The 26,238-nt window shown below is 38.3% G+C and overlaps 1 protein-coding gene across 8 annotated transcripts in view; it reads right to left on the bottom strand.

Annotated features, from left to right (window-relative positions):
• Window positions 1-26,238, bottom strand: part of RAPGEF6 (Rap guanine nucleotide exchange factor 6) — a 153,013-nt gene that overhangs the window by 80,981 nt on the left and 45,794 nt on the right. For 6 of the 8 annotated variants that reach the window (XM_058677720.1, XM_058677726.1, XM_058677728.1 and 3 more), the window contains one exon: window positions 7,533-7,664. The exons of 1 other annotated variant lie outside the window; for it this stretch is intronic. In XM_058677720.1, the coding sequence (XP_058533703.1) occupies window positions 7,533-7,664 (132 nt within the window). Of the gene's footprint in view, window positions 1-7,532; window positions 7,665-15,239; window positions 16,298-26,238 lie in introns of those variants that run through there. One more of the 8 variants, XM_058677727.1, reaches the window with a different exon arrangement.

Below are 26,238 nucleotides of genomic sequence, written 5' to 3'. Positions count from 1 at the left end.
TGCTTAAAAGATTTTATTTATTTGGAGCATTGCTGTTCTCTATTTTAAGCCCCGAGGATTCATAATTCAAGCTGGAAGTAGAGCAACACCTCTTCTTCAGTTGCTGAACTGAAGGAAAATATCAGCCACACAGAACTGCACCCTAGTGGGGGCTGAACATGAGAGTGGGCAGAGAAAAGGAGAGCAATGGGCAGGGAAGTGTAACAGCACAGAGAAAGAACGAGCAAACAGCATCTGTGGGCTCCATGAGAGAGCAAAGAAAAAAACATTACAGCGAATCCAAAACCAGAGACAGACACACCGGGCAGATAACACTTGTAAGCACTCAGACTCACTGAGGCCAGCATTGTCTTGGCAAAAGTTATCCTTTTGGCTTTTGCTAAATCAAGTTATGAGTTCCAACGCTTACGTGCAATAGTCTTGACTTATTCTCTAAGAATACATCTTACAGTTCTTTCGATTTTTATTCAGTTTAATGAATGACTAGCAATCCAGACTCAACACCTAACTCCAGACCTTGAAGATGAAACAACCTGCCTCTTAAGGGTCTGCTACGTTCCAAATGTGTTCCCCCTCCCAGCACACCTTGACTTCCATCTACCTTCTTATTTCTTATCCTGAAATCCTCGTCACCAAGGCAGTAGCATTAGAAGACCAGGTCTTTGTAAAGCAACCCAACCATGAAGGAACTGTCTAGGGCAGGAGAACCCTCTGGAATGGGATTAGGATGAGGCCCATCACAGCTTATTCACTCCCTTCACTACCTGAGAATGCAGCTAGAAGATGCCATTTATCAGTCAGATAGAGGGTCTTCATTTATTATCATCTTGATCTTTTAACTTTTTGAAAGAAAAAGTAAGAAATACATTTCTACTGACTGTTAACAGCAGCCCAAACGCAAACAAGGTGGAGTCACACAGGGGTTATCTTAAATCATTACTAAATAGTGGGAGCTTATGAAGAAAAATGGGAACTCGAGAATAAAAGTGTAAACTATAGGGTATATAAACATGAAAAGGCAGTAAAAGCTATTCACTTCTGAGAAAGGGCAGATAAACCAAAAACCAAAATTTAACAGATACTCAGAACCTTGTAAGATAATACCAAGAGTTGGTACCAAAATTATGAATCAAAATATGCTTCAGACTCAGTAAGACAGAGGGGACAGTAAGTTAAAGTCTGATCTTTCAAGTAATTTATCCCAGCACCTGGGTTATAGCAAGTTTACAGAAAGATGATGATAAATGAAGTCTGGGGCTGGGAACTGGGAGTACACTGGTGACAGGGCTAACGAGCTATTCAATTTCTTGTCCTTTCCCTGCCTTGTCATATTAATGTGTCTCTACATAAATATAATTTGATGAAGCAGACAGTCTGAGGTGATTTTCTGATGACTTGGCTTTCCCAAAATAAACCACACAAGGATATCCTTTTCCTGTTTGCCTCTAGATAAACATGAAGCTACAATGAGGGGAACTACGAGAGCTAAACTTACGAAAAACCAGATTTTCAAATACAGGGGCAAGTATTAAGTCCGAACTTCAGACTTACACTGCTTTTCCTTTCTGAATTCCCATTTTTCAGTATTTCTTTTAATTCTGCTTATGGACCTTAACCCTTATGCTTCCTTTTTGTATTCCTGGTCAGGCAAGTACACTGTGAATGTGTCTTTCACAAATTACATCAGGCTGGCCAAGTATTCCATTCCCGCAATAGACAGGCAGCATACATGAACTTTAGTTAGTATCACAGATCTTACACATTTTTCTGTGGAATCCATATTGGTTTATGCTTTGAAATGCTAAAAAATTTTCTATGTTACTTCCTTAGGGCCAACCTTGTGCTTGCCTAAGCACTGTTTATAATGCTAAAATATAGACATTGCTTTCTACAAATCTGACGCTGGAAAATTAAGGTTCAAGTAATTATAATAAAAATTCCATGAAACTCACATGATTAGAGCAAAACTGCTGTGGATTTTCAAGGAACGAAATAGATACTATCATCAGAAAAATGTGAAATTAAAAAATGTCATCTAGGTGTAGCCACAGGCTGAAAAGTATGACTAAGAAACAAGGCTATGAAAGGTATACGTTCAGAGTACCATATATTTCCTCATGAAGCAAGGTCTAGAATACATAAAGTGGTGACAGTGAAATATTATATAGAATAGTGAAATATTTAAATAAGATGGCAGATTGTGTTTGGAAATGAAAGAGTTTGAAATAGGTGTGAAGAATATAAATGAGATGGTGAGGAATTAAGATTTTTAGGCAGATTATTTATAGATACAGCACTCTTTCAAAAAGATACAGCATTATTTCTAAAGATCTTTTTTTCGAAGGGGGGAGGGGAGGAAAGCCCTGCCAGGACTGCACTACAGCAGGCAAAGCCAGCACCAGCGAGACCACATCCCACACCCGAGCTCCACTTCAAGTCCTAGCTGCTCTGTCTCTGATCCAGCTTCCTGCTAATGCACCTTGTGGTAGGAGAAGATAACCCAGGTTCTTGTGCGCCACCACTCACATGAGAGACTTGTATGAAGTTAATGGCTACTGAATTTGGATTGGCTAAGTGCCAGCAGACATGCCATTTGGAAGCACTTGGTTTCTGTCACACTGCTTCCAAATTTAAAAAAAATATATATATACACACACACACACACACATACATATTTAAAAATGATACCCAAGGGATGGGGGAAAGGTAAGATTTGTGATTAGAACACTCACTGTTCTTAACAAAAAATAAACAGCTGGAGAAGCACATATGGTGGGGTAAGGCTAGCTGAGGTGACAGAAATGGAATGCTACGTTTCTGAGGAGCACAGCACTGCAGCTATGACTTAGGGGGAATATGTCACAAAAGAAATGGCAAATAGAAGCCTTGGCATTTCCTACAGAGAAATTTAAAAAGTAAGTGGCTATTTAATGTGTTAATGAAAGGACAAGTACTTTTATTTAACAGTCAAGATATCTCAATTTCCCAGGTCTAGGAGAAAGAACAAATAAGGCTTCCAGAAAGAAACAATTATTCTCTTGAACACTCTTTGAGATGCATAAACTACTCCATCCCAGAATTTTTAACATCTTAACGCATGTTCTTGGCTAAACTTCAATCTAATCTGATTAGAAACAGCCATGCTAGAACCATATCTGCATTATCTGTGGTAAATGCTTTATTTTCAAGTTTGTCTGTCAATCAAGTTTTCGATGATACACTAGAAGACACAACCACTGTAAATGGTGAAATGCACAGCAGTACAGCCACACGTCTGGCCACAAGCAATATAGAAGCACTTTCCCTGCTAAGAACTGTCACTAGACATCTCCTTTTTTCTTCACCCCAACACTCCAAGTTCGGAATTACATCAGGGTCTGGCGTAACAGCCTGGTGGTTAAATACTCATCCTGCTGAGATCCCATATGGACACTGGTTTGTGTCCCAGGTGCTCCAATTCCCATTCAGATCCCTATCTGTGGCCTGAGAAAGCAGTGGAGGATGGTCCAAAGCCTTGGAACCTGCACCTGTGTAGGAGACCTAGAAGAGGCTACTGGCTCCTGGCTTCACATAAGCTTAGCTCTGGCCATTGAAGCCACTTGGGAAATGAATCATTGAATGGGAAGATCTTTTATCTTCTTTCTGTAAATTTGTTTTTCCAATAAAAATAATCTTTAAAAAGTATTACATTATTGGGCCTGGAGGCATGGCCTAGTGGCTAAAGTCCTCACCTTAAACACCCCGGGATCCCATATGGGCGCCGGTTCTAATCCTGGCAGCTCCACTTCCCATCCAGCTCCCTGCTTGTGGCCTGGGAAAGCAGTCGAGGACGGCCCAAAGCTTTGGGACCCTGCACCCGCATGGGAGACCAGGAAGAGGTTCCAGGTTCCCGGCATCGGATTGGCACGCACCGGCCCGTTGCGGCTCACTTGGGGAGTGAAACATCGGATGGAAGATCTTCCTCTCTGTCTCTCCTCCTCTCTGTATATCTGGCTTTCCAATAATAATAAAATCTTAAAAAAAAAAAAGTATTACATTATTTTTCAAGGCTCTGCTTATGCTGTTATAGCCTAGGTATTTTATCTTTAAAAACTCTCAAAAACTGAAATTCAGATAACCAGACAAATCAATCTGTTTTTGACAACGGTATAACCATATGCTAAACACATACTATATAAAGTTAGTCTGAGATCAACAGAAAAAATGACTCTAAGACTCATCTTTCATTTTAATCTCAAGAGTCTGACTGAAAACTTCACATACACACACAATTTAGCTGAGTAATATTACATCATGATTATAAATGGATTTTTTTTAAATTGTAGATTTTTTAGAGTGTAGAAATCCTGCATTTTTATAGCTATATTTTATCCATCTCATATTAATGTTTTTATGCTCTTAACTCTTAGCTATTTCTTTTACCACTTTGTACAATATTTTTCAGTTTCTATTTTTATCCTAGGCTCTATACAATCCTTAAAATTTGTGAAATATTAAAATAATAATCAGTTAAGGAACACTAAAAACCACCCACAAAGCTACCACCAGCAGAAATACACTTTTTAGTAGCAATGTCAGTTGTTGCTCTTGAACTCAAATTTACCTTCTGTTCATGAAATATGAAAAAGAAGCATATTATTTTAATATTTTGAGTATTTTTCCTCGTTTCATATTGTTGTTTTTGTCCCACCTTTATGATATTCTTTTAGCTACCACTCTACACTTAGCTATTACTTTGACTTAATCTAACTATTCCACAAAGTTTTAGCATTATAATTCTCTCCTTTAAATTTCTGAGTTCCTATTTTTAACTTAGAGCTTCAATTGTCTGTTTTTTCCCTTCCTCCAAGTTTATTCAAACCTGTATTTATATCATGAGTTAATTCAGAAGTGTTACTGCATTTTATTTTTCAACCATATGATCTCATTTGTATGAGCTTCTGAAAAATGACAATTTATAATGCAGAAAACAGACTGGTGGCTGTCAGTAGTTAGGGATGCATACAGGAGACTGGCAGCCAGGGGCACTGGCAGCCAGGGGCACAGGGTCCCGTCTGAGGAAAAAATAAGCAAAGTTCCATGTCTGGATGGAAGCTGAAGACAGTAAATCTCATATGCAAATTACTGGTTATCACAAAACACACCGTTGAAGGGTATCAAAGAATGTGATGATGGAGGGAGGAGAACCATGGCCAATTTCAGGATTCTGCGGCATGAAAAGCAGACTTTTATAATGCCCCACAACACGCAGAAGAGCTAGGAACACTTGACAATAGTTTTGTCCAACTTGAAAATGAATCTTTCAGGCCTGCACTGTGATACAGCAGGCTTAGCCTCCACTTGGGCTGCCTTGGTGTTTCAAGTCCTGGCTGCTCCACCTTCCATCCAGCTCCCGCCTTACGGCCCAGAAAAGCAGTGGAGGATGGGCCAAAGCCTTTGGACCCAGCACCTGTGTGGGAGACCCAGAAGAGGTCTCTCTCCCTTTCTCCCTCCCTCCCTCCTTCTTTTGCTGTAACTCTGCCTTTCAAATAAAAATAAGTAAATCTTACTTAAAAAAAATCAACCTTAGAAGACAGAATGAGTTGTACAGTATTACTGAGAAACAGACATATGAAATATGAAGGATGCAACTAGGGCAATACCCTCAGGATCACGATCCTGGACCTGGGACCTTGGCTCCAAACCTATCACTGGTTAGCTTGTTGGTGGGGAACCCATAGGTGCTAACATGGGTGCCATTCTTCAGAAGCTTCTCCAGTATTACGCCCAGCTCATCTCCCAGCTCATGGCCTTTTTCAGTGACCTTCGATGTTAAACTGCACATTATCCTTCTGTCCCTTTCCTCACAACTATTCAGGGCTCTGGGCTCTGCTCCTGGCCCTAAAAAGATGATCAGATCACATGTGGTTGCAAATGGAACATTCCAGTAAGGCCAAGTTCCTGCTTATGTCAATACATCTCCTGTGTACAGTCTCTTTCAGCAAGGTCCAGACATCCCCACTCATCCTGAGAGAATTCTGCAGGAACATCCTGAACTTGACCAATTCCGGTCTATCTTCCTGATGCAGCCTCTCCAGGGAAAAACTCTAAGATGTCACTGCTCTTACAGACACCTGCTTTGGGGAAGGCCAGGACAACTTGAAAAGCTGCACATAAAATAAAAACAAAGGCTTGTCTCTTCCTTCTTTCATCTGCCTATCAACTTCCTTTACAGAGGAAGGCTGTTTTTTCTAAAATATCTGAATCTGGGTAATTCAGAAGAACCACAGTCTCAATGTTTCTCTGAACAACAACAAAAACCAAAGACTATGCTTCCACAGATGTGTGTTCTGTGGAGCCACTAGGTACACCAGGCAACTGCAACTGGTCTGAACTGAAGAATTCAATCAAGGAACTTAAAACTTGGTATGAATAAACAATAATAATTTTAAAAAATCCTCAAAATGTTACATGCTTACTATATGTTAAAATTTTTTGTGTTTGTACATACAGAACTAAATAAAATATATTAAAACTTAAGTGTGCTGATTTCTTTCTATGTTTTCAAATACAGCCACTAGGAAATTTACAGTTAAATACACGGCTCTTAAATTTCTGTAGATACCCATGGAAATATATCACACATTTCAATTTCTGAATAAACCAACTTTGTGTGTGTGGTTTTTTTAAAGGCATAATGATAGAGGGAAATGGAGAGAGAGAGAGAGAGAGAGACAGACACACAGACATATCTTCCACTGCCAGAAAGAGAGAGAGAGAAATATCTTCAACTGCCATGGTGAACATCTCCCACACAGGTGACATGTGCCCTTGAATCTTTTCCTGCTGCTTTCCAGGTACACAGAGTACTGGATCAGACACAAAGCAGATGAGACTCACACTGGCACTGACATGGCATGCAGGTGTTCCAGGCAGTAGCTTAACCTGTTGCACAATATCACAAGCCCTGGAATAAACCAACTTTCAATATTATGTGTTCTGTATTTTATCAAAGCTATGTGTACACACTGGATTCCAGGATATAAACTACCTCCCATACGAAACTGCCCCCCATTAAAGAAGTTTGTACAGAGCTGCACTGAGTACAGAACTCTGAACTTTCGTGTGAAGATTTTCCTAGCGTGGGCTCCTCCCAAAGCCTGCATCACAAGGATCACTGAAAATCCAAGTAAGTCAACGAACGCTTCTGGATGTTGAAAGGGCAAAGTTCATAAACATATTAATTAATTCATCTTACATTACAATGACACTTTACAATACCAAAGCAATGCTAATGCTCTTCATGTCTTATTTAAGTATTATGTACTAACAGAGATTCAGCAGGATTTAAAAAAAAATTGAAAGCAAACCATGGGCCACTTCCAATCCTTCTTAAAAGACTGATCACTTCCTTCCATTAGCCATGCAAAACTGAAAGGCATGTATATTTCTGCACACACTTTATGCTTGAGTTTTGCACTGACAGAATATTTTGCAAAATAATAACTTAAAAAACCCCACATTTACAGTGAACAAATACCTAATATTATTACCTGATAGATATCAGATAAACTGCTGCTTCCAGAGTCACTGGCAATGCTACAACCAGACTGACTAGAAGACACAGGAGTCACCTGGGGATGAGGGCTGTCAGTGAGATGCATCTTGGTAAGATCAGCTGGAAGCTGAAGAAAAAAAATTTTAATTATTTTAAATGTCAAACTTTACCTTTTTAAAAGCTCTTGACACATTGCAACAACGCATTTCTGTTTTCTTTACATTATTGTACAATCTCATCTCTGACCTAATTTCTCCATTCTTAGCCAAGATCTTTTTGAAATATTCCTAAGCTACTAGGTATCACTGTAGTGACAAGCACACCAGTCTCTTAGAAGAGATCATTACTATTAATGGTGTTTCACAGAAAAAATCCAATCGCTTCTTGTCCAACCTAAAAGTATCAGTTTAACTGCAAAGGGTAGGAAGCTATTCCAACATAGAGACATTAAAACAAAACAAAACAAAACAAAACAGTGGCTAATATCAGAAAACAATCACATCTTAGATTAAAGCATAGCACTAGGTAGCAAGCGGGGAGGGGTGGGGAGAATCCCAGTACCTATGAAACTGTATCACATAATACAATGTAATCAATGAATAAAAAAAAATATGCAATGAAAAAAAAAGAGTTAAGCCACAAACAGATGACACTCAACATCCCCAAAATTTCTAAGTACCTTTACACTTACTGCTGAATTAGTTAGTATACAGCTGGTCTCTGAGAAACGTACCAACAATCTAAATGATTTAGTGAAGTATGCTAGGCACAGGCACACAAGAAAACCTAGGAAGGAAACTACTTCACTACCCCATCTTTAATATGGTCACACTTAAAGCAGGGACAAAGGCTGAACAGTATATTTCATATCACAAAACATGAGACATCTCAGGTAATACATGTTGCAGGAGTAAAACAACAAATTATTGTGATCTAAGTAGTGAATATTTTACATGGGAGGTATGCTATTAAATTTTCTCAATTTCTCACACCATTATGAGAAATTAATTTTTAAAAACCTAGTTTCTAACTGCTTTTGTATAGGAAAACATTGAAGATACATGCATACAAGATAAATGCACTCTGAATGAACAGTCAAGTTTAATTTAAATTATCTCCAGAGGAATTATAGAAAACATAAAAACTACACACAGAAATTAATTATGAACTTCCCCTATTGGTAATGATGGTTTAGGTAATTCAAGTGCATCCGGTAAGATAGACAAAGTAGAGAACACATAAATACTACACACGAGGACAGTGTGAGAGTGAGCAACTGTGTGCCTAGAAACTAATGACACATGCGTGAGCGTATGCAGTTCCTGGCCTTGAAGGCTGCTTTTCTCCTAGGAACATGCTCTGACTCCTCATTCTGAAGCTCAGCCTGCGGGGGTAACTTGACTGTGACCATGCAGAGTACAGTGCACTCCGAGAGTAAGCAGGATTCTACAAGACTGAATCTCACTTTAGGATCACTTCACTATTCAAGCTGAGGTTAGGAGTACTTCCAGTCAACTGCTCTAAGCACGCACAAATCCTCTACTGGATATTTCAGCTTCAGTGTTTTTTTGATACATACCCTTTCTTCTAAAATTAATGAAACTATTTATTTGAAAGGCAGAGAGAGAAAGACAGAGAGAGATATCCTCCATCTGCTGGCTCATTTGTCAAATGTCCACAACATACAGGCGTTGGTCAAAGCAGGTCTATAGCCTGGAGCCCAACTTGAGTTTTCCATGTAGAAGGCAGAAACCCACGTTCTGCCTCCGAAGACTCTAGGACTTGAAGTCTCCATTTGCCCAGATAGTCACTGCCAATACTTGGCTGGGATAGATGACCAATTTGTTCTGTCATATGTCTTCTGTAATGGTACCAGGTGTCCTCTGCAGAATGTACTGCCATATCCTCCATGTGCACCTGGATATGCTGTCCACCGCTCTATCTGAGGCACTGAGGGGGCCCAGCTCTGACATATGCACTTCATGATCAGACCATAGAACCTGCAATTATCTCCATGGTGAGGGTTCCGAGTCCAGCAATTCAGTTGTGGGGATCTCCAAAGAAACTTCATCTGAGGTGCTTCCAACTTTATTTTTATTGCAAAGGCAGATATATAGAGAGGAGGTGAAAGAAAGATCTTCTGTCCATTGATTCACTCGCCAAGTGGCCACAACTGCCAGAGCTAAGCCAATCCAAAGCCAGGAGCCAGGAGCTTCTTCTGGGTTTCCCAAACAGGTGCAGGATCCCAAGTCTTTAGGTTGTCCTTCACTGCTTTTACAGGCCACAAGCAGGGATGGGAAGCAAGGCTGCTGGGATTAGAACTGGCACCCATATGGTATTCTGGCACATGCCAGGCAAGGACTTTAACCACTAGGCTACTGCACTGGGCCCCCAACTACTCCACTTCTAATTCAGCTATCCTAAGCTGCCTGAGAATTAGTTGAAGATGCATTAAGTGCTTGAACCCCTGAACCCACGTGGAAGGCCCAGAAGTTGTTCCTGGCTCCTGGCTACAGACACAGCCAGCTCTAGTCACTACAGGCATTTAGGGAGTGAATGGGGTTTGGGGAGAAATCTCTGTCACATCCTCTCTCATGCTCCACTTGCTCACTCCCCCGATAGTGGCGATGGCTAGGGTTGGGCAGGTCAGAGCAAGAGCTTCTTCTAGGTCTCTCTCACACTTGGCCATCACCTGCTGCTTTCCCCAGGCTGTTAGCAGGGAGCTAATCACAAGTAGAGCAGTTGGGAAATAAACTGATGTCCATATGGAATACAGATATTACAGGTAGAGGCTTTACCCACTACACCACAACACTAGTCTCTACTGTTACGGAAAATACTAATAAAAAGTATGGAGCAATATATACCATGCAAACACAAACCACAAGAAAGATACTATACAGTATGAACAAAAGACAAAGCAGACTCTGAGGCAAAAGCATTAGTAGGGGGACAATTCATTTAAAATAAAACAATTGGTAATGATGAGAAGTTCAACACTACATAAGCATGTACCTAAAAACAGTCTCAACATATTTAAGGCACAAAGACATGAAAACAACCCAAATGCTCAGAAGAAACCAAGATTCTAAAAACAAAACTCACACAGCACCTCACAAATATGTGTAGCCTCACTATCTCTTAAAAATTTTTTTTTAAATTAAAAAACAGAACAAACTCCCAAGACAAGGACCTACCATTGGGAGCTGACAAATGAATGGGAGGTAAAATACTTTTTTTTTTTCATTCCATTCCTTACAAAAAGGTGCTTATACTTTGTAGCCTCCTATTATGTGTTTATGGGTCTATGTATTTTTAACTTTTACTATCAAAAAGTTATGATGAAAGAAGGTATGACCCATGTGTTAGCATGAAGGCAGGCAAACGCAGCAGCAAAGTAATGGTACGTCAATATCCAAGGTTCTAGCTCCTATTTGAAAACCTCAGCCCTCAAGAATGACTGCTACGGGCCCAGCGCAATAGCGTAGTGGTTAAAGTCCTCATCTTGCATGCACCGGGATCCCATATGGGCAACGGTTCTACTCCTGGCAGCTCCACTTCCCATCCAGCTCCCTGCTTGTGGCCTGGGAAAGCAGTTGAGGACGGCCCAAAGCTTTGGGACCCTGTACCCATGTGGGAGACCTGGAAGAGGACCTGGCTCCTGTCTTTGGATTGGCTCAGCTCCAGCCATTGCGGCCGCTTGGGGAGTGAACTGTTGGGCGGAAGATCTTCCAATCTGTCTCTCTTCCTCTCTGTATATCTGCCTTTCCAATAAAAATAAATCGTTAAAAAAAAAAATGACTGCTACAAGCAGTTATGACACTATAAAAATGCATTAAGAAGATCTTGCTATCTAAAATGTTTTGCCTCTTATAAAACATAGCTAGATACTATGTAAGAAAAAGGTGGGAAACACCCAGTCTGTGGGCTGTATAAACTGTATAAACACGTAGTCTGGACCTGCCAAGGTAACAACATTCAAAATTCAATACATCCATAGCAGGCTAATTTCTAAGCTTATAATTTCACACGACCTACATATGATGTAATAAATACCCAAATGTGTCTCATGGCAGAAAAAAGGACCCTACCCTATAAAAGGGAAGGAAACTGAAAGGGCTCTGTATATATGAATTAAAACTGTTTAAAGCTTGCACAATTCCCCAACAGAACATTCCTGAAACATTACTTAAACTCTACACTGCATCGTTAGAAGTGCTTTTTTTTGAAGCACAGTACCTGATTATAGAAGTACTGTGCCTATCCACAAGTAAACACCATCTATTAACCTTCCAGTGCCAAAAAGAGCAGTACATAGAAATTGTGAATTGAAATGTCATAAGGCATTTCTGAACTCTATATAAATTTCTAACATGTGCCATGGTCCAATTTCCATTTACTGAACAAGAAACACATCGTATATACCTGAGTTGTAACAAAAAGAACAAAACCCTTGGGATATGAAATCAAAACAAATACAATTTTTAAAATAACAAGTGTAACTTACAAATACAGCATTTTTACTAAGGATTAAGATCCAGAAAACAAAAAACCCTTGACAACAGTTCCAGGAATGAATGAGACTGAACACAATGAACAGTACTGAGAAATCCCAGAACTGCAGTGTCCAACACGGCTTCTCCAGTCACCAAAGCTCCTCAGAATGTCAAGAGAAGGTAGACTGCACATCTTGCTGTAAATAGATACTGAATTCAGAAGGGTCAGTCCTCCCACTATCCTCCAAAAGTAAAACATCTCAGAAAGAATCACATGTTTATCACATGCTAAAACAGTTTGAATACAGCAGCTATGTTCTTCCATCTGATTTTAGTAAAATCTACTTGTTTTTACTTTTACAAAGTATGACACTAACTAGTTTATGTTATATTCCTGTTGAGCACAAGAGGCCAGAAGTTGCATTAGTATGAGACACTGGGCAAAGAGCAAGCAAACCAACGTAAAATTCAGGTAGGGACATGCACAGGAGAACAGGAGGGGCGTAAGATGCAGCGTCCTTGGGTGCTTAGCTGTCCTTTCCAACACAGCCACACTAAAGAGTTTAAATCAATAAGATCAGTGGAAGATATCTGCTTTAAAAACCTGAGAAAAGAGCAATCAATATTAAAGTGCTTTGCCACTTCGAGCACAAACAAAAACTGTAATGGCTGGAATCTACAAAGAGGAGTATAGCAGCAGCTAAGGGGGTGGGGGGGGAGACCACACAGACTAGCAGGTCATGGTGAAGTTCACCTTGACTCACAATAAGTCTTTTAAGAAAGGAGTGATGAGCTGTGTCAAATGCTTGCATATAGATAAAGTAGGATAAGGGTTGAGAAATGACATGTCAAGTTGGCTGTGCATAAATCTACCAGTGACCACTGTTTTAGAAGTACCTAAAAGAGGGAAAAAGAAACTAAAGTGGTAAAATCTCCATTCAGTAAACAATCACACTGAGTGAGCAACCCTACCAGATCAGGAAAGTGGGCCCCCAAATAAAAATACAACGAAAACATTCAAAAGAGTGATTCCACTGGAAAGGGAGTGCTAGTAAATTAGGGGAAAGGAACAGCAACTATGAAGTAAGTTATTTTTTAAAAGGTAGCTATGAAAAAGCATCATTCAGAGCATTTCAGAAATAAATGTTAAGTAGTAACTTCATATAAAGATACTAGCAGGACAGAATTGTTCACAAATGGGGAATGAGTAAGTGAGCTAGAAGACTCAAGCTAGAAAAGCACAGAGTGAGAATGAAGTATTGAGGAAACGTTTACATGCCTGTGGACAGGACCAGAAGCCTAAGACCTGAAGACATGACAGAAAACATGTATCTACAATTGTCAAAAACCACAAAATTTCTCAGAATTGAACAAAAATGTGAACCTTTTGACAGTCCTCAAAGTGCCCACATGGGGAAATAAAACAAAAACAAAAAAATAACACAAGACAAAAAGCTAATCGATGAAAGAACAAGAACTATGATGAGTCCTGACTTACCATCCTCACCTGATGCCATACAACAGAGCAGTAACTGTTTCAAAGGGCTAGACGGAAAATATTTTATGTTTTTCATTTTACATGGAACTGAACAATTATTTGAGGGTAAATTCAAAATGAAGCATTTTGCATGTACCCTAGTAGAATTCTAATAGAAGTGAAATGCTACTAATAGCATGGGCAAAATACATGAAACAATAAACAGCAGCAAAATCAGCCAAGTGTATTACAAAACTGAGAGAAGCCAAGCAGGAAAAATTACCAACCATTAGAATATAAGGGTAAAATTCCATCAGTACTACTGTGAGAGCTGGGGGAGAGGGGAAGACACTCACTCCTAGAGTTTCCACAGTGAAGTTACCATCACAGAACCCTGCTCACTCAGCATTTGCTGGTCCTGAATGAAGCTTTGGGATCCAGTCTTTACAAGGATTCTCTTCTATATGCTAGATTTTGCAAAGGTTGTTACCAGTATTTGTATTTGTTAATATTCAGAACAAATCCAGAATCTCAGTTTTCTTTAACCTCTTTTTACTTTCCACCTGCTTCCCTTCCTCAGGCAGTTTAAACCTTGGTCATGCTCCTGATAAGCATGAGGGCCCCACTCATGTGCCCACAGGTGGCACTTGCCCTAATGCAACCATGCATGGCTTAGTACAAAACCACACAATCATCCATGTACCAATGCTTTCCAGTTCAATCAACGGCTCATCAAATGGACAGAGAATTTACATGTCCTCCCATATGCTGCCTTTAAGACACTCAAAAGCCTAGACCAACTGTTCACCATGTTTCCTTAGTATCTCTTCCTTAGTCACCTACATAGTCAGACAACTATGTTGTTACAGATCAATCTAAGAAGTCTCTCTATTGTGCTCATCTCTATGCAGAACAGTCAAAGAATGTTGAATCAATAGCAAAAGCTGTGTTGCATAAAATATTTTTCTTAAAAATTCATGCATTTCTATTTTTATGTTTAGAAATGAACAGACATGGCAGCAGTGATAACTTGAGGGGCATCAAATTGCAGACTTTATAAACAGCCACTATGAAGGATAAAATTCAAGGAATCACAACGCGTATTTTCCAGAAACCAAGCATGGCCTATTATGTTGTGTTTTGTTTATTTGTGAGTTAACATGTTTAATCTAAAATGACAAATGGTTTACTATTACTATGAAAACACTTTGGAACATTGGGTATTTTTATATAATTTCTTAGGAAGTATTTTCTTCATGTTATCCCAGTGCTTAAGTAATATCACCTGGTCTTCATGAAACAGTACAGTAAAATCATAATGTAGATGGCATTATATTAGTACAAAAATATGATAAACTAGAGATTAGAAAATAAACTTAAATATATCAGCCGCTTAAGGAAACAAAGCAACAGGACACATTAATTCAGATTATCAGTACAGAAAGAGTCATCCATTATCAATGATCATCCAGCCTGAAGTGAGAACATCTCCTGTATACTGCCACAGATTTAAAGGCACTTTTCAGATCCTTCTGCAGGTTACCTTAACAAGTGTTAGACATTTCTCAATTCAAAAACAAAAGGGTGATGAAATAGCTTTTTAGGCTGCTCTGTAGCTTTTAGTTTTAAAGTTAGAAAAGTTACTAGCATAGTAAAGCTCGTTTGTAATACAAAACATAATCTAAAGTGGATTTTACTAGTCACAAAGAAAATGATAACAGTTACTTACTTTGGAGGCCCATGGTTGAAGACAATTGGCATAACAGCGAACAAGAAAAGCCATTTCCTAGGCTGGAAAGGGTAGTTTCCTTTTCAAATCGGAGTCACACAAACCAGTATATTAACAAAATTCTGCCAAGTTCCTTTTTACAGATCATCCACCATTGCACTGTTACATAGAGACAGCTTTATGAAATCCTTTTTAAAACTACAATCCGGACCTTCAGTAGCTTAACAAATTGTTCAAAACAAACGATAATCCTCATTAAAATGTTGACTTCAACAAGGAAGTCACAGTAAATTAAAATGTTTACATTCCTGGCTTAGAACACATGGACAGTAAATGTGTCCTCAGGTTCCTGGCACAGATATGCACAGTGGTAGCACAAGAGTTAATACTCCATCAATCAAAGCAAATACGGCAACATGCTCCAATCTATGTGCTTGGACTCCGTGAAAGCTCCTCTCGCTGTAATACAGCTTTGTCTCCTCTTCAATTTATTTCATTCTGTGGAACAAGCACTGCAATGATCCTTCTGCATCAGAAGCAAATCATAACACTGTATCCTGAAGATGAAAGTATCTTCATCATCTTCTTAATCAGAGGTTTTTTTTTTTTTTCCAAATCTCAAACCGTTGTGCAAATGGTACTTAGAAGATCCATGCTCTAACAGGTTTGTCCTGTCGAATGCCTGAACACCTCCAAAATTCAAATAATCTTCTCTTCACAGGCACACTGTTTACAGCTCTGCAGTACTGCTTCTTGTTCTAATGCATCATGAAAAGAGCACTGTTGATCTAAGTCTGGCTCTTCTAGTTAAAAATTTATGTATGATCCGGTACAAAAACACTACATCTTCTGTTAAAGCAAGACGATATGTCAGTGTCTTAATTCCTACTGTCCTTGTCTTTTCACAGAAGCTCCCTAAGGAGAAGCTCCTATTGATTCTATGCTCTGCAGTAAGATGAAATATCTAATAAGGAGGAAAGAGAGTGGGAGGAGAATAGAGCTAAAAGGATGACATCACCTGTACAGAAAGCCTTCAGAAACTGCATTAGATCAATTGACTACAGTATCTGCAGATGTAGCCCAAAGAGCAGGGAGCACGCGCGTGTGCGTGTGTGCATACCCACCCACCCACCCACCCAGACAGCCTTCTGTGAGACACGTCAGCAAACCACATTCTATAAGGAAAAAAACTGGCTTAAGCACTCTATTTCAGTTTCACAAATTTATTTTGGATTTTTATAATGTGCTGAGGAAGCCATATTTCCTAATATTTATCTAAATTTAACACAGTATTCTCCTCCCTAAGAAAAAATAATTAGCCCTGAAAAGATACTCCGGCATTCTAACCTCATAAGGAAGCCTAGTTCCCAAATACTGCATACATATTTAAAATGCTACTCATTGAAAGGTTTCTCCTTACAAAACTTGATACTTATTAAATAAATATTCTGAAAAGTATAATCCCTGCAGGACCACTCTCACATTAAAGCAGATACTGAGGTTTGATGAAACAGTAAATTTACATGGAAACAATGAAATTTCATTTTATAGCTAATAGTAAGCACCGAGTGCTCTGCAGAACAATTTACACATTCTGGTCCTCTCCTGCAGCCCAATGCTCAATTCCTAGAAAGACAGAAGACAGCAAAACGCAAAACGCAAAAAAAAAAAAAAAAAAAAAAAAATCAGAGTACAGCTGACGAAATCATGTCTTCAAGTACACTTGATTAAAAGGAAACTGCCCATTTTTTCAGTTTTAAAAATACAAACAAACAAAAGGTATTTCTGCCACACCCACTCCCAACGGAAAGCACAATACCTTTAGTCCCACCCCTGTTCTCCATGTTTCTGCCACAAGGTACCCACCCCAAATCTTGCCACTAAAGCATATAATGGTGCCTCTCTCTGGTCAGTTTCCAATGGTAAACAGTGGTTAACAAAATTATGAGAGTACTAATCTGGGAATAAATGACAGAAGTAAAAGTATTTTGGCTTTATTCACCTAACACTTTCATTTAAGAGACAAGAAAGCTGCGACATACAAGATGTTACCTGAGAGACAGGTGTTCTAACAAAGGACTCCACTGAATGGGTAAGGAAGAAGCATCTTGTCATCAGGTACCAAAAATGATCTCTTCAACACCCCTGGGGCCAAGCCTGAGTCACTTTCTGACCAACATTGTGCTGCCAATTCTGACTGAAGCTGCGCTTCTATGATCAGAATTTAAATAAAACTAAGCACTACACTAAACAGAGGTTAAGCTATTCTTTCAAAACATGTGATTATAAATATAGGTTTTGAAAAACCTTAACAACCATGCTGTCAAACAAAGGAAACATTAAGAGTTGCTCTTGCATATAAAATTAAATTTCACGAGTTACCTTTTCTACCTGTAAAATCTAATATTTGTACATGACTGTGCAATGTACATCAGTGTATTTTTACAACTTAAGTAAATTATAAGTTAATTGGAATTTCATACACTTTAAGTATTTAAGTATAAATGAACTAGAATCTAATATGAGTCATTCCTTTTTTAAAGTGGAAGATATTAGGTACTATGAGTGTGGGTTAAGGCAAACTTGCTACATTTCTAAAAGACCAGGATCTTGTGTATAACACATGACTCAAGAATATTTTTGTTTCAACACAAAACAAAAATTATGAGCATGTATAGTACCAGTAAGATAAACCACAGTCAACTCAAAAGCAAAATTTTAATAGGGTCCTTTCTCCCTTTTTATAAATCATGCTGATACCACACAAAGGACCTCAAGCTGAGCAAGGGAGACAGCCATCTCCGGAGCTGCTTTAAAACCTGCTACCCAGTGTGTGAAACGCAATCTACCACCGCCATATGTTAGACAGCCTGTAGTAAACAGCAACTCAGTAAAGGAACAGAACTCTCATTCCCTTTGGTTTGGCTTTTAAGTAAAGATGACATCATGCTTTTCCTTTTTCTACCAATCACCTCACAGTATCATCTGCTATTTTAGGGAACTGTATGGCAAATTTATCTTGTAAAACCTCCCTGTGCAATCATGTTATGAACAAAAAGGCTAAATTCTATACTTGGCATGTGAATTCACCAGTATCTTTGATATTACACCGCATCTAACCACCTTTTAACTAATTACTGAAGAATGAAAGAAACGTTCTTTGAAAAAATACTCATCTACTAAATAACTAAAATATTTAATTAGTAGGAGAGCATATTTTTCACCTGTACCACTTTTACAATTTCATTATAATCTTATAACTGTTATCATACCAATTCAAACCAGTAACTCAGCAGGGAGAGGATGCACACATCATCTAGGAAACACCCTCAGAACAAAGCCACTTAAGACTCAATTTCCCCTGCATACGAAATGCCAGGATGCTACACATTACCATTAAGATCTTACTTATCTTTAAACAGATCTTGAACATTATCATAAAACAGAGCAATATACGTTAACTTCGCAAAGCATTACCTCAATACAAAATATTTTTAAGTCCTTAAGTGCTATATCACTATTAAAATTTATGTTAGCCATATTAAATATTTATAAACAGGCACACAGTTTAGAATGTTATAATTCATATTACACAGAAGATCAAAGAAACGCTAACAATAAAAAGGCAAGGCAAAGTCATAACGTAAACTACCACAAGATCCCAGTATTATGCAAAACTAAAACCCGAAACTGATTAACAAAAATCAGAGTTTTACTGTCAGTTACACACCTATTCCGCATCTGCAGAAGAAATACTATAATCGCAGCTTAAATAAACCAAACACAAAGAGAGGTGACAGGAAAAAAATATAGTTTGACAAAAACAAACCAATCACTGCCATATTTTAAACTGTTAAGTATACTAACTTACACAGTAAAAACTTTAATGCTTCTGATGATAAAGGAATAAATGCTAACTGCATTGATCAGAGGTAACATAGGAGCCCTTTTGAAGGATCACAGCAAGCTTTTCAACTCTTTCTCCCCAGGCTTAACTTGAACATCTGAAATGGATCTTGGCCATTCTCAGACATGGTTAACTCAAAATACTGGTGCCCCTCATGAATTGTTGCTTTCAAACAGCCTATGCTTTCTATTCCTTAGCCTTGTTGAAGAGAAGCCAGAACAGTCACACTTTCTTCCTTTTGTAACAATGTGCTTCAATACTGTCATCTATGTTCACTAACGAACAGATCACTTCCATGCTGTCAAAAAAAAAAAAAAAACAAAAAAAAAAACACCTCTGTCAAAGCCATCAGCAAGGCACATATGCACTATGAAGTATGATCCATCCTCAGGGAATGACGAAACAAGAAAACGCAGAGGAGAGAACCTGCTATCATCAACCAAGGTGATGTAAGCTTCTATAATTAGAATCAGTGAAGCTGAAGGAACAATGAAAGCCACCACCGTGCTCCTACTTTCCCTTGTACCAGGCAGTTATACCAAGCATTTCTAACACACACATGAAAAAATACATTTTGCATATATGGCAGTCAGTCCAGTATGTCATATAGTATATGTAAACCCACAGTTTTAACAAAACTAAACTAAAAATAAAATCAGACATATAATTAAGAGAAATAGGACAAAATATTTAAAAATCCTATTAAAACTATCCAGAATATTCTCTGTAATTAGCAGAGAAATTATCACTCTTCTAATTGAAAAAAAAAACCTTTTTTTACTGTAAAACCCATCAGAGAATATGGCAGCTACTTAACAGCTAGCCAAACAGCACTCTAAATCCATTTTTTCGTTACATCTGAGTAGTCATCTACTCCTCTCCCACCTGGGATGCTGTCACACATCATTTTTAGACCACTAGAACAAATTAATATACTGTTGGTGTGTAGACCAGGGGTGAGAAAGCTTTGTTGTGCCAAAGGCAATTTTTATATTGACATTATTCACAGGCCATATAAAATTATCAACTTAAAAATCAGGCCACTAAATATTTATTCAATTTTCAGTCCTGCCTGTGGTTGTCTTGGCAGAGTTATTAGCGCAAATGATTTTTGCAAATCTTACAAAGTCCACGGCCCAATATTCCCCATCCCTACAATAATCAAAAGATCTTCCTTTAGCAATCACAGTGTTATGTAACACAAAGGGCCCTATTTGATTTCCTGGGCAAATAAATGCATGAAACTCAGGGTTACCTGAAAGCAAGGGAGAAGTGCCAAGGAAAATCAAGGGGTCTGCCCTGCCCTGCTTTCCGTACTACTCAAGTTCACACAGACTGAACTTTGAGAAGTGAGCAAGATAAGTTTTTTCATGGAAGTTTTAAAATGCTTTCCACACTCTTTAATAGAGTAATTTAATGTTTATGACTGTATCCCAAGGTTATATAATCAATCATACAACGATTCAAACATAAAGGTTGTATATAATAGAGAAATTGGAAAGTTCGTGGGAATACTTAACTTTGTGAGAACTGCATGAAAAACAAAAACACCTATCATTAAATATTCTGTTGTATAAAAATGAATTAAAATGAGAATTAAGACATCCCGATAAAGTCATTAGCAACATTAGTTAGGTCCAGTTTTTAGGATTGCTGCAAATTCAATTCCTACCTAATGTCTTGCTATACATTTAATAAGCATTTTCTCACAAAATTTTAGGTGCAAGCATGCTCTGACTTTAGTTATATCACCCTCATCTTCTTCTTGTGTGTTAACTTACAACTCACAAACTCTCTTACCAAGAATTCTAATGCTAAAAGGCAAACAAGGGAGTAGAACTCTGCTGAAACACATAAGACACTTGTGCATAACAACAGAGAAGCCGTCTGGTGTTTTTAAAGGTAAGGTAACACAAAGAACATGGTACCTGCACGGAGCACTGTCGCATGTCAACAGGATGAGAAGCATTGCAGACAAGCTGCAGAGTCTTAGATGTGGGCCCCATTAATCCTTGGCAGCAGTACAACCAGCATGCACTGCCTCATACATAAGCAATGGCTCTAGACCCAAACTTCCAGAGTATAACAGTGACACAAGAGTGCTTATTCACTCAAGTTATTTACCTAACACAATTTACAACAAGCATGATAAACCAAACACTGAAAGTTTCTTCACTAGCGGGTGCTTCCCTGAAGGAACTTCAGCATTCACGTGTTCCGACCAAGCGCTTATGTTTCCTGTGATCTGCTGGGAGGCAGGGACCTAGTTCCTGTTATATGAATGGCTTTATCAGTGACACACATGCGCACACACAAAAGCAAAACACACTCTGCTGGACTCCTTCCTTAGAAGTTCACACCCATGGTCAGTGGTAGTATTAAACTGGTATGTTATCTTGTATCTGCACAAGCCACAAGGTGTGCCTGGGGTGGGCACTCAGCACAACAGCTGTGTCTCCAGCTTGGACAACCACACCCCGAAATGGAGTGCATGTTCAAGGCACCGCAGCCTCCTGCTAGCAGGATCTCTGGGAGAGAGCAGGCTGGCAGCAGCTAGTTACGCTGGGTTACAGCGACTGAAGATTTAAAATTCTAATTTCATTTTAAACAATTTATATGTAAATAATCACACATGGCTAGTAGCTACTGCACAGGCATGGATTTAGTCTACCTTTCAAATTTTATTTTTTCCTCCTTTCCTACCTATTTCCTTTTAATCATACTGAAAAAAATTAATTGGCATTTGAAGCAATTGTGTGTTTATGTATATCCCTGTACATTTTGCTTCTTGCAATCACAAATTTCCTTTTATCATTGACTTAACAAAAGCTGCTCATTCTTAAGACCAGATTCTACACTGTCTCATGGGATAACTTCATGATTTTCCTTGGGAAGGGTCAGGAACACACACGTGCTCCTATAATACATCAGACAAATGCACTGCAGGCCTCCAGTCAAAGCCAGGACTCATCTCAGCCTGCCACATGGGAGGCAAAGATCCAAAGACTCGAATAGCCCTTGAAAAAAATCTAAGCACTAACACCATGGCTTGGCAAAATGAAAGAAAGTCACAAATTCTGAAACATCTGACAAGAAAACTAGAAACTACTAACTATATTGTGAATGTGTGCCTACACTACAAGTAAAATGGTACTTCAAAAAGTTTGTGAAAAAGAGAATTAAATAAGTTTATTTGAAAAATTTTGAAATATGGTAATTTTATAGGATGCATTTCCCATGAACTTTTGAAGATTCTTGATACTCCCAGTCCATGTAACATAAAACAAGCACCATCTTCACTTTTGTAACTGAAACAACCTAAGCACAAAGCACAGGCTACCTCAGCACAGAAGAAAAGACGTATCCTAACACCAAATCTGAACACCTGGCTCAGTTGCCACACCCATTCAGCAAACACTGTTCCCAAGTTTCTTTTTGCTTTTTCTAACTGCCAAATCCATCTTCCTCAAAGGTCAAAGCTCAAACTTCTAATAATGGTCAAAGACATTTAAATGTGTTGCAAGTTCTGAAAAGATGTGCCAGCTAGCAGATACCTGAGAAGATGTGCATACAGAAGGGACATGTAATTTATAACCATGAGATAACATAGTAACAATCATTGGTGAGATGTACAATTGACAATTTCATAGATAATTTGACAGATTTTATAGTAATGCATACAGTTACCACGTAACCCACTTTCTCCTATGTATAAAAGAGCTGCCAAAGTCTATATATGAACGAAGAGTTTTGTTAAATGTTCACAGGACTTTATTTGTAACTGCCTAAAATAAAACTAAAACAAATACTCATTAGCTGATTACTACAGGAATAAAATGGGATATAGTCATATAATAAAATACTCAGGAACAGAGTAACTATTCATACATACAGATGAATGTTAGCATCATCAAACTCAGCAACGATACAGAGAGTAAAAAGCATACCCTGCTGTATGGTACCACATATGTAAACCCCTGCGAAATAAAAACTCACCTACAGTGACAAAATGAGTTTACTGCTTGCTCAAAGCAAGGAATCTTGCAAAAAAGTTGATAAAACAGGAAGACAAAAACTTTTCAGAATCAATCATATTGATCATGGTGATGGTCTCAAAGCCTTCAATAAATGTCAAAATTGATTAAACTGAGCACTTTAAATGTAAGTGGTGTATTACTTCAGTTATATCTCAATAAAGTTATAAAGAGCAAGGAACATTGCTTGCAAATCCTGACAGTACTATTCCAAGGAATTTTAAAAACATCACTGTTTTTAAAACATCCCAAGTATTCTTTTACATTAAAAAGGGGCTTTTACATTAAGGTATTATCTTTGGGGGCCAGGAGCTGAAGCCAAGTGGCTCAAGTCCTCACTCTGAACACACCAGGATCCCACTCGTTCTGATCCTGGGAGCCTGGAGGCTGCGGGCTCCTGGCTTCGGACTGGCTTGGCTCCGACTGTTTTGGCCACTTGGAGAATGAATCAGTGGACAGAGGATCTTCCTCTCTGTCTCTCCTCCTCTCTGTATATCTGACTTTCCAAGAAAAATAAATAAAATCGTAAAAAAAAAAAAAAAGATTCTGTATAAATAAATCATTTTAAGCATTTTCAATCATTTTAAGCATTTAATTAAAAACTAACTAAAATAACAAGAAATGTCTTAGATATTAAAAAAAACTTGATATACAGGTTACACAGTAGTTATAATAAGCAGCAACAACACATTTTCTACAAGAATTTTTTTAAATCTTCACACTATGCCAAGAAAAAGTCGATGATTTGTAAACAACAAAAAAATAGCACCCCCCCCAAAATGAACAAAAAGAAAACCTGTGAAATTTCCATCCTGTTTAAAATAATCACTTCTGATCTTTCACTCTCAGAAATGTCGACCACAGAACAAAAGAAATATAGAATCCTACAACAGCCATAAAGCCAATTCCAACCTGGATGCTTTCAATACCGCATCAATACCAACTTTCAATGTGCAGAATCTTGGCTATGTGTACAAGGTTTACAATAATTGATGCTATTAATTAAAAATTAATGAAAATCACTCAATACTGTACTTTCAAAGTTAACTGAAACATACATATTTTAGGAAATAAAAACCTGTTAACTTAGGAATAGCAAACTGCAAAACAAATTGAGTAAAATCGCTTCTCACATACTGCCAACCAGCCAATTAATCAGTTTTGTCTAAATTCAATCAGCTTAGTTTTCCCCTGACAGTCCTGAGCAGGATAATGACCTAAGCTAGCTATATAAACCTCCACATGTAAGGACGCCACTTTTCTTAGGAGTGACCACTGAACTCCAAGCACTGTGCCACCCACTGATCTTCTGGATCCACTCAAGAAACTAGGATATTCACTATTGATAAGACAATCTTCAGCAAATAAGACAATTAAAAAGCAAATTATTCATAAGCGTAAGTCACAGCTACTCAGAGAAAACAAAGACTCTATGGAGTTTCATGACAAAACTGGAAACACACCTAGAGTGGGACCAAAAAGCGAACACCACCACCACCACCACCACCACCACCCACCCACACACACACACACACATACACACACACACACAGAGTTTGTATTCCAGCTCACGCAAAGATTACCAACTCATATAATTAAAGACAAAATAATTTAGCAATTCTTTATCTTTTGGTATGTTTTTCTGAAGAAATAAAGACATGGTTGTATATAACCACAAAAATACTTAGCATCCCATTTTAAAAAATTAAATAATTTCAACAACCAAATACTGAAAAATGAATACACACATTATAATGGACTACTATGTAACCACTAAAGATAGTGTTACCAAAATTTAACAGCTAATATATACAATTTGGATCACTGAGGTCCTAAAATGTTACAAAATATATTTAAGTTTTTAAAAGCAAGGATTTGGAAAAAGCATCGATCTACACAATGAAACGCTTCACCTAACAATATACGAAACATCATCTGTGGTTACATAACTAAGTGGTGGGAACAATCAGTTCTTAATCTTTCAAACACAGACACACACTATGAAATAAGGCGAAACAAAATAGCTTGGAGCTTCCTTATTTAAGACTTATTCCAGTAATAACAGATTCTTACTTGTTACTTCCCTTTCCTTTCCTTTCCTTTTTCTTTTTATTTTAAATATTTATTTTTTATTGTAAAGTCAAATTTATAGGGAGAAGGAGAGACAGAGAGAAAGGTCTTCCATCCACTGCTTCACTCCCCAAGTAGCCACAACAGCCAAAGCTGAGTCCCTCCAAACCTAGCAGCTGGGAGCTTCTACCTGGTCTCCCACCGGGTGCAGGCTCCCAAGGATTTGGGCTGTCCTTGACTGCTATCCCATGCCACAAGCAGGGAACTGGAAGGAAAGTGGGATCCTCCCGCATCAAAGTGAGGACTTTAGCCACTAGGCTACCGTGCAGGGCCTCCTACTTGTTTCTATTCCTAATACAAAATGAGTGATTTTCTCTTTCCAGCAACCTAAAACACTAAATATTCCTTTGGAAATTTTAAATCTTTGTATCCTTCAAGTATTCTTTAAACATACAACACTAAGAAAAAAAAAAAAAAGAAAAACCTCCAGACTAACTATTCACACTTTCTGAAGACAACTACACCTTGAAAACCCTAACTACTGGGGTCACCAGTACCAGTGATGTTAGCACATTGAACGAGCATTGGTTTGAGCCCAGGTTGCTCCACTTCCACACCAGTTCCTTGCTCACGCACTTGGGTAAACAACGAGCATGGCCAAGTGCTTGGGCCCCTGCACCCAGACATGTGGAAGAAGTCCTTGCTTCCTGGCTCTGAACCAGCCAATGAGGCCATTTGAGGACTGAATCAATGATAAAGATCTTTTTCTCTCTTAGTGCTTCCTAACCCTGCCTTTCAAAGTTTTTTAACAAGGAAAACTATGGAAACTATCCACTCAAATATACACACGCATTTACTCTTTGCTTTCCCCTATTTTTAAAATCAGTTATTTTCCATTAAAGACTGCTGAGGAAAACAGCTGGTACTTCTTTTGTTATTACAAAAATTAATTTCTATGCTTTTCTTAATATATTTAAGTGTCAAAAAA

The sequence above is a fragment of the Ochotona princeps genome, chromosome 19 (genome assembly GCF_030435755.1).
Source record: "Ochotona princeps isolate mOchPri1 chromosome 19, mOchPri1.hap1, whole genome shotgun sequence".
In the NCBI taxonomy this organism is placed as follows: Eukaryota; Metazoa; Chordata; class Mammalia; order Lagomorpha; family Ochotonidae; genus Ochotona; species Ochotona princeps.
This window is presented reverse-complemented; position numbering and strand designations above follow the sequence as displayed.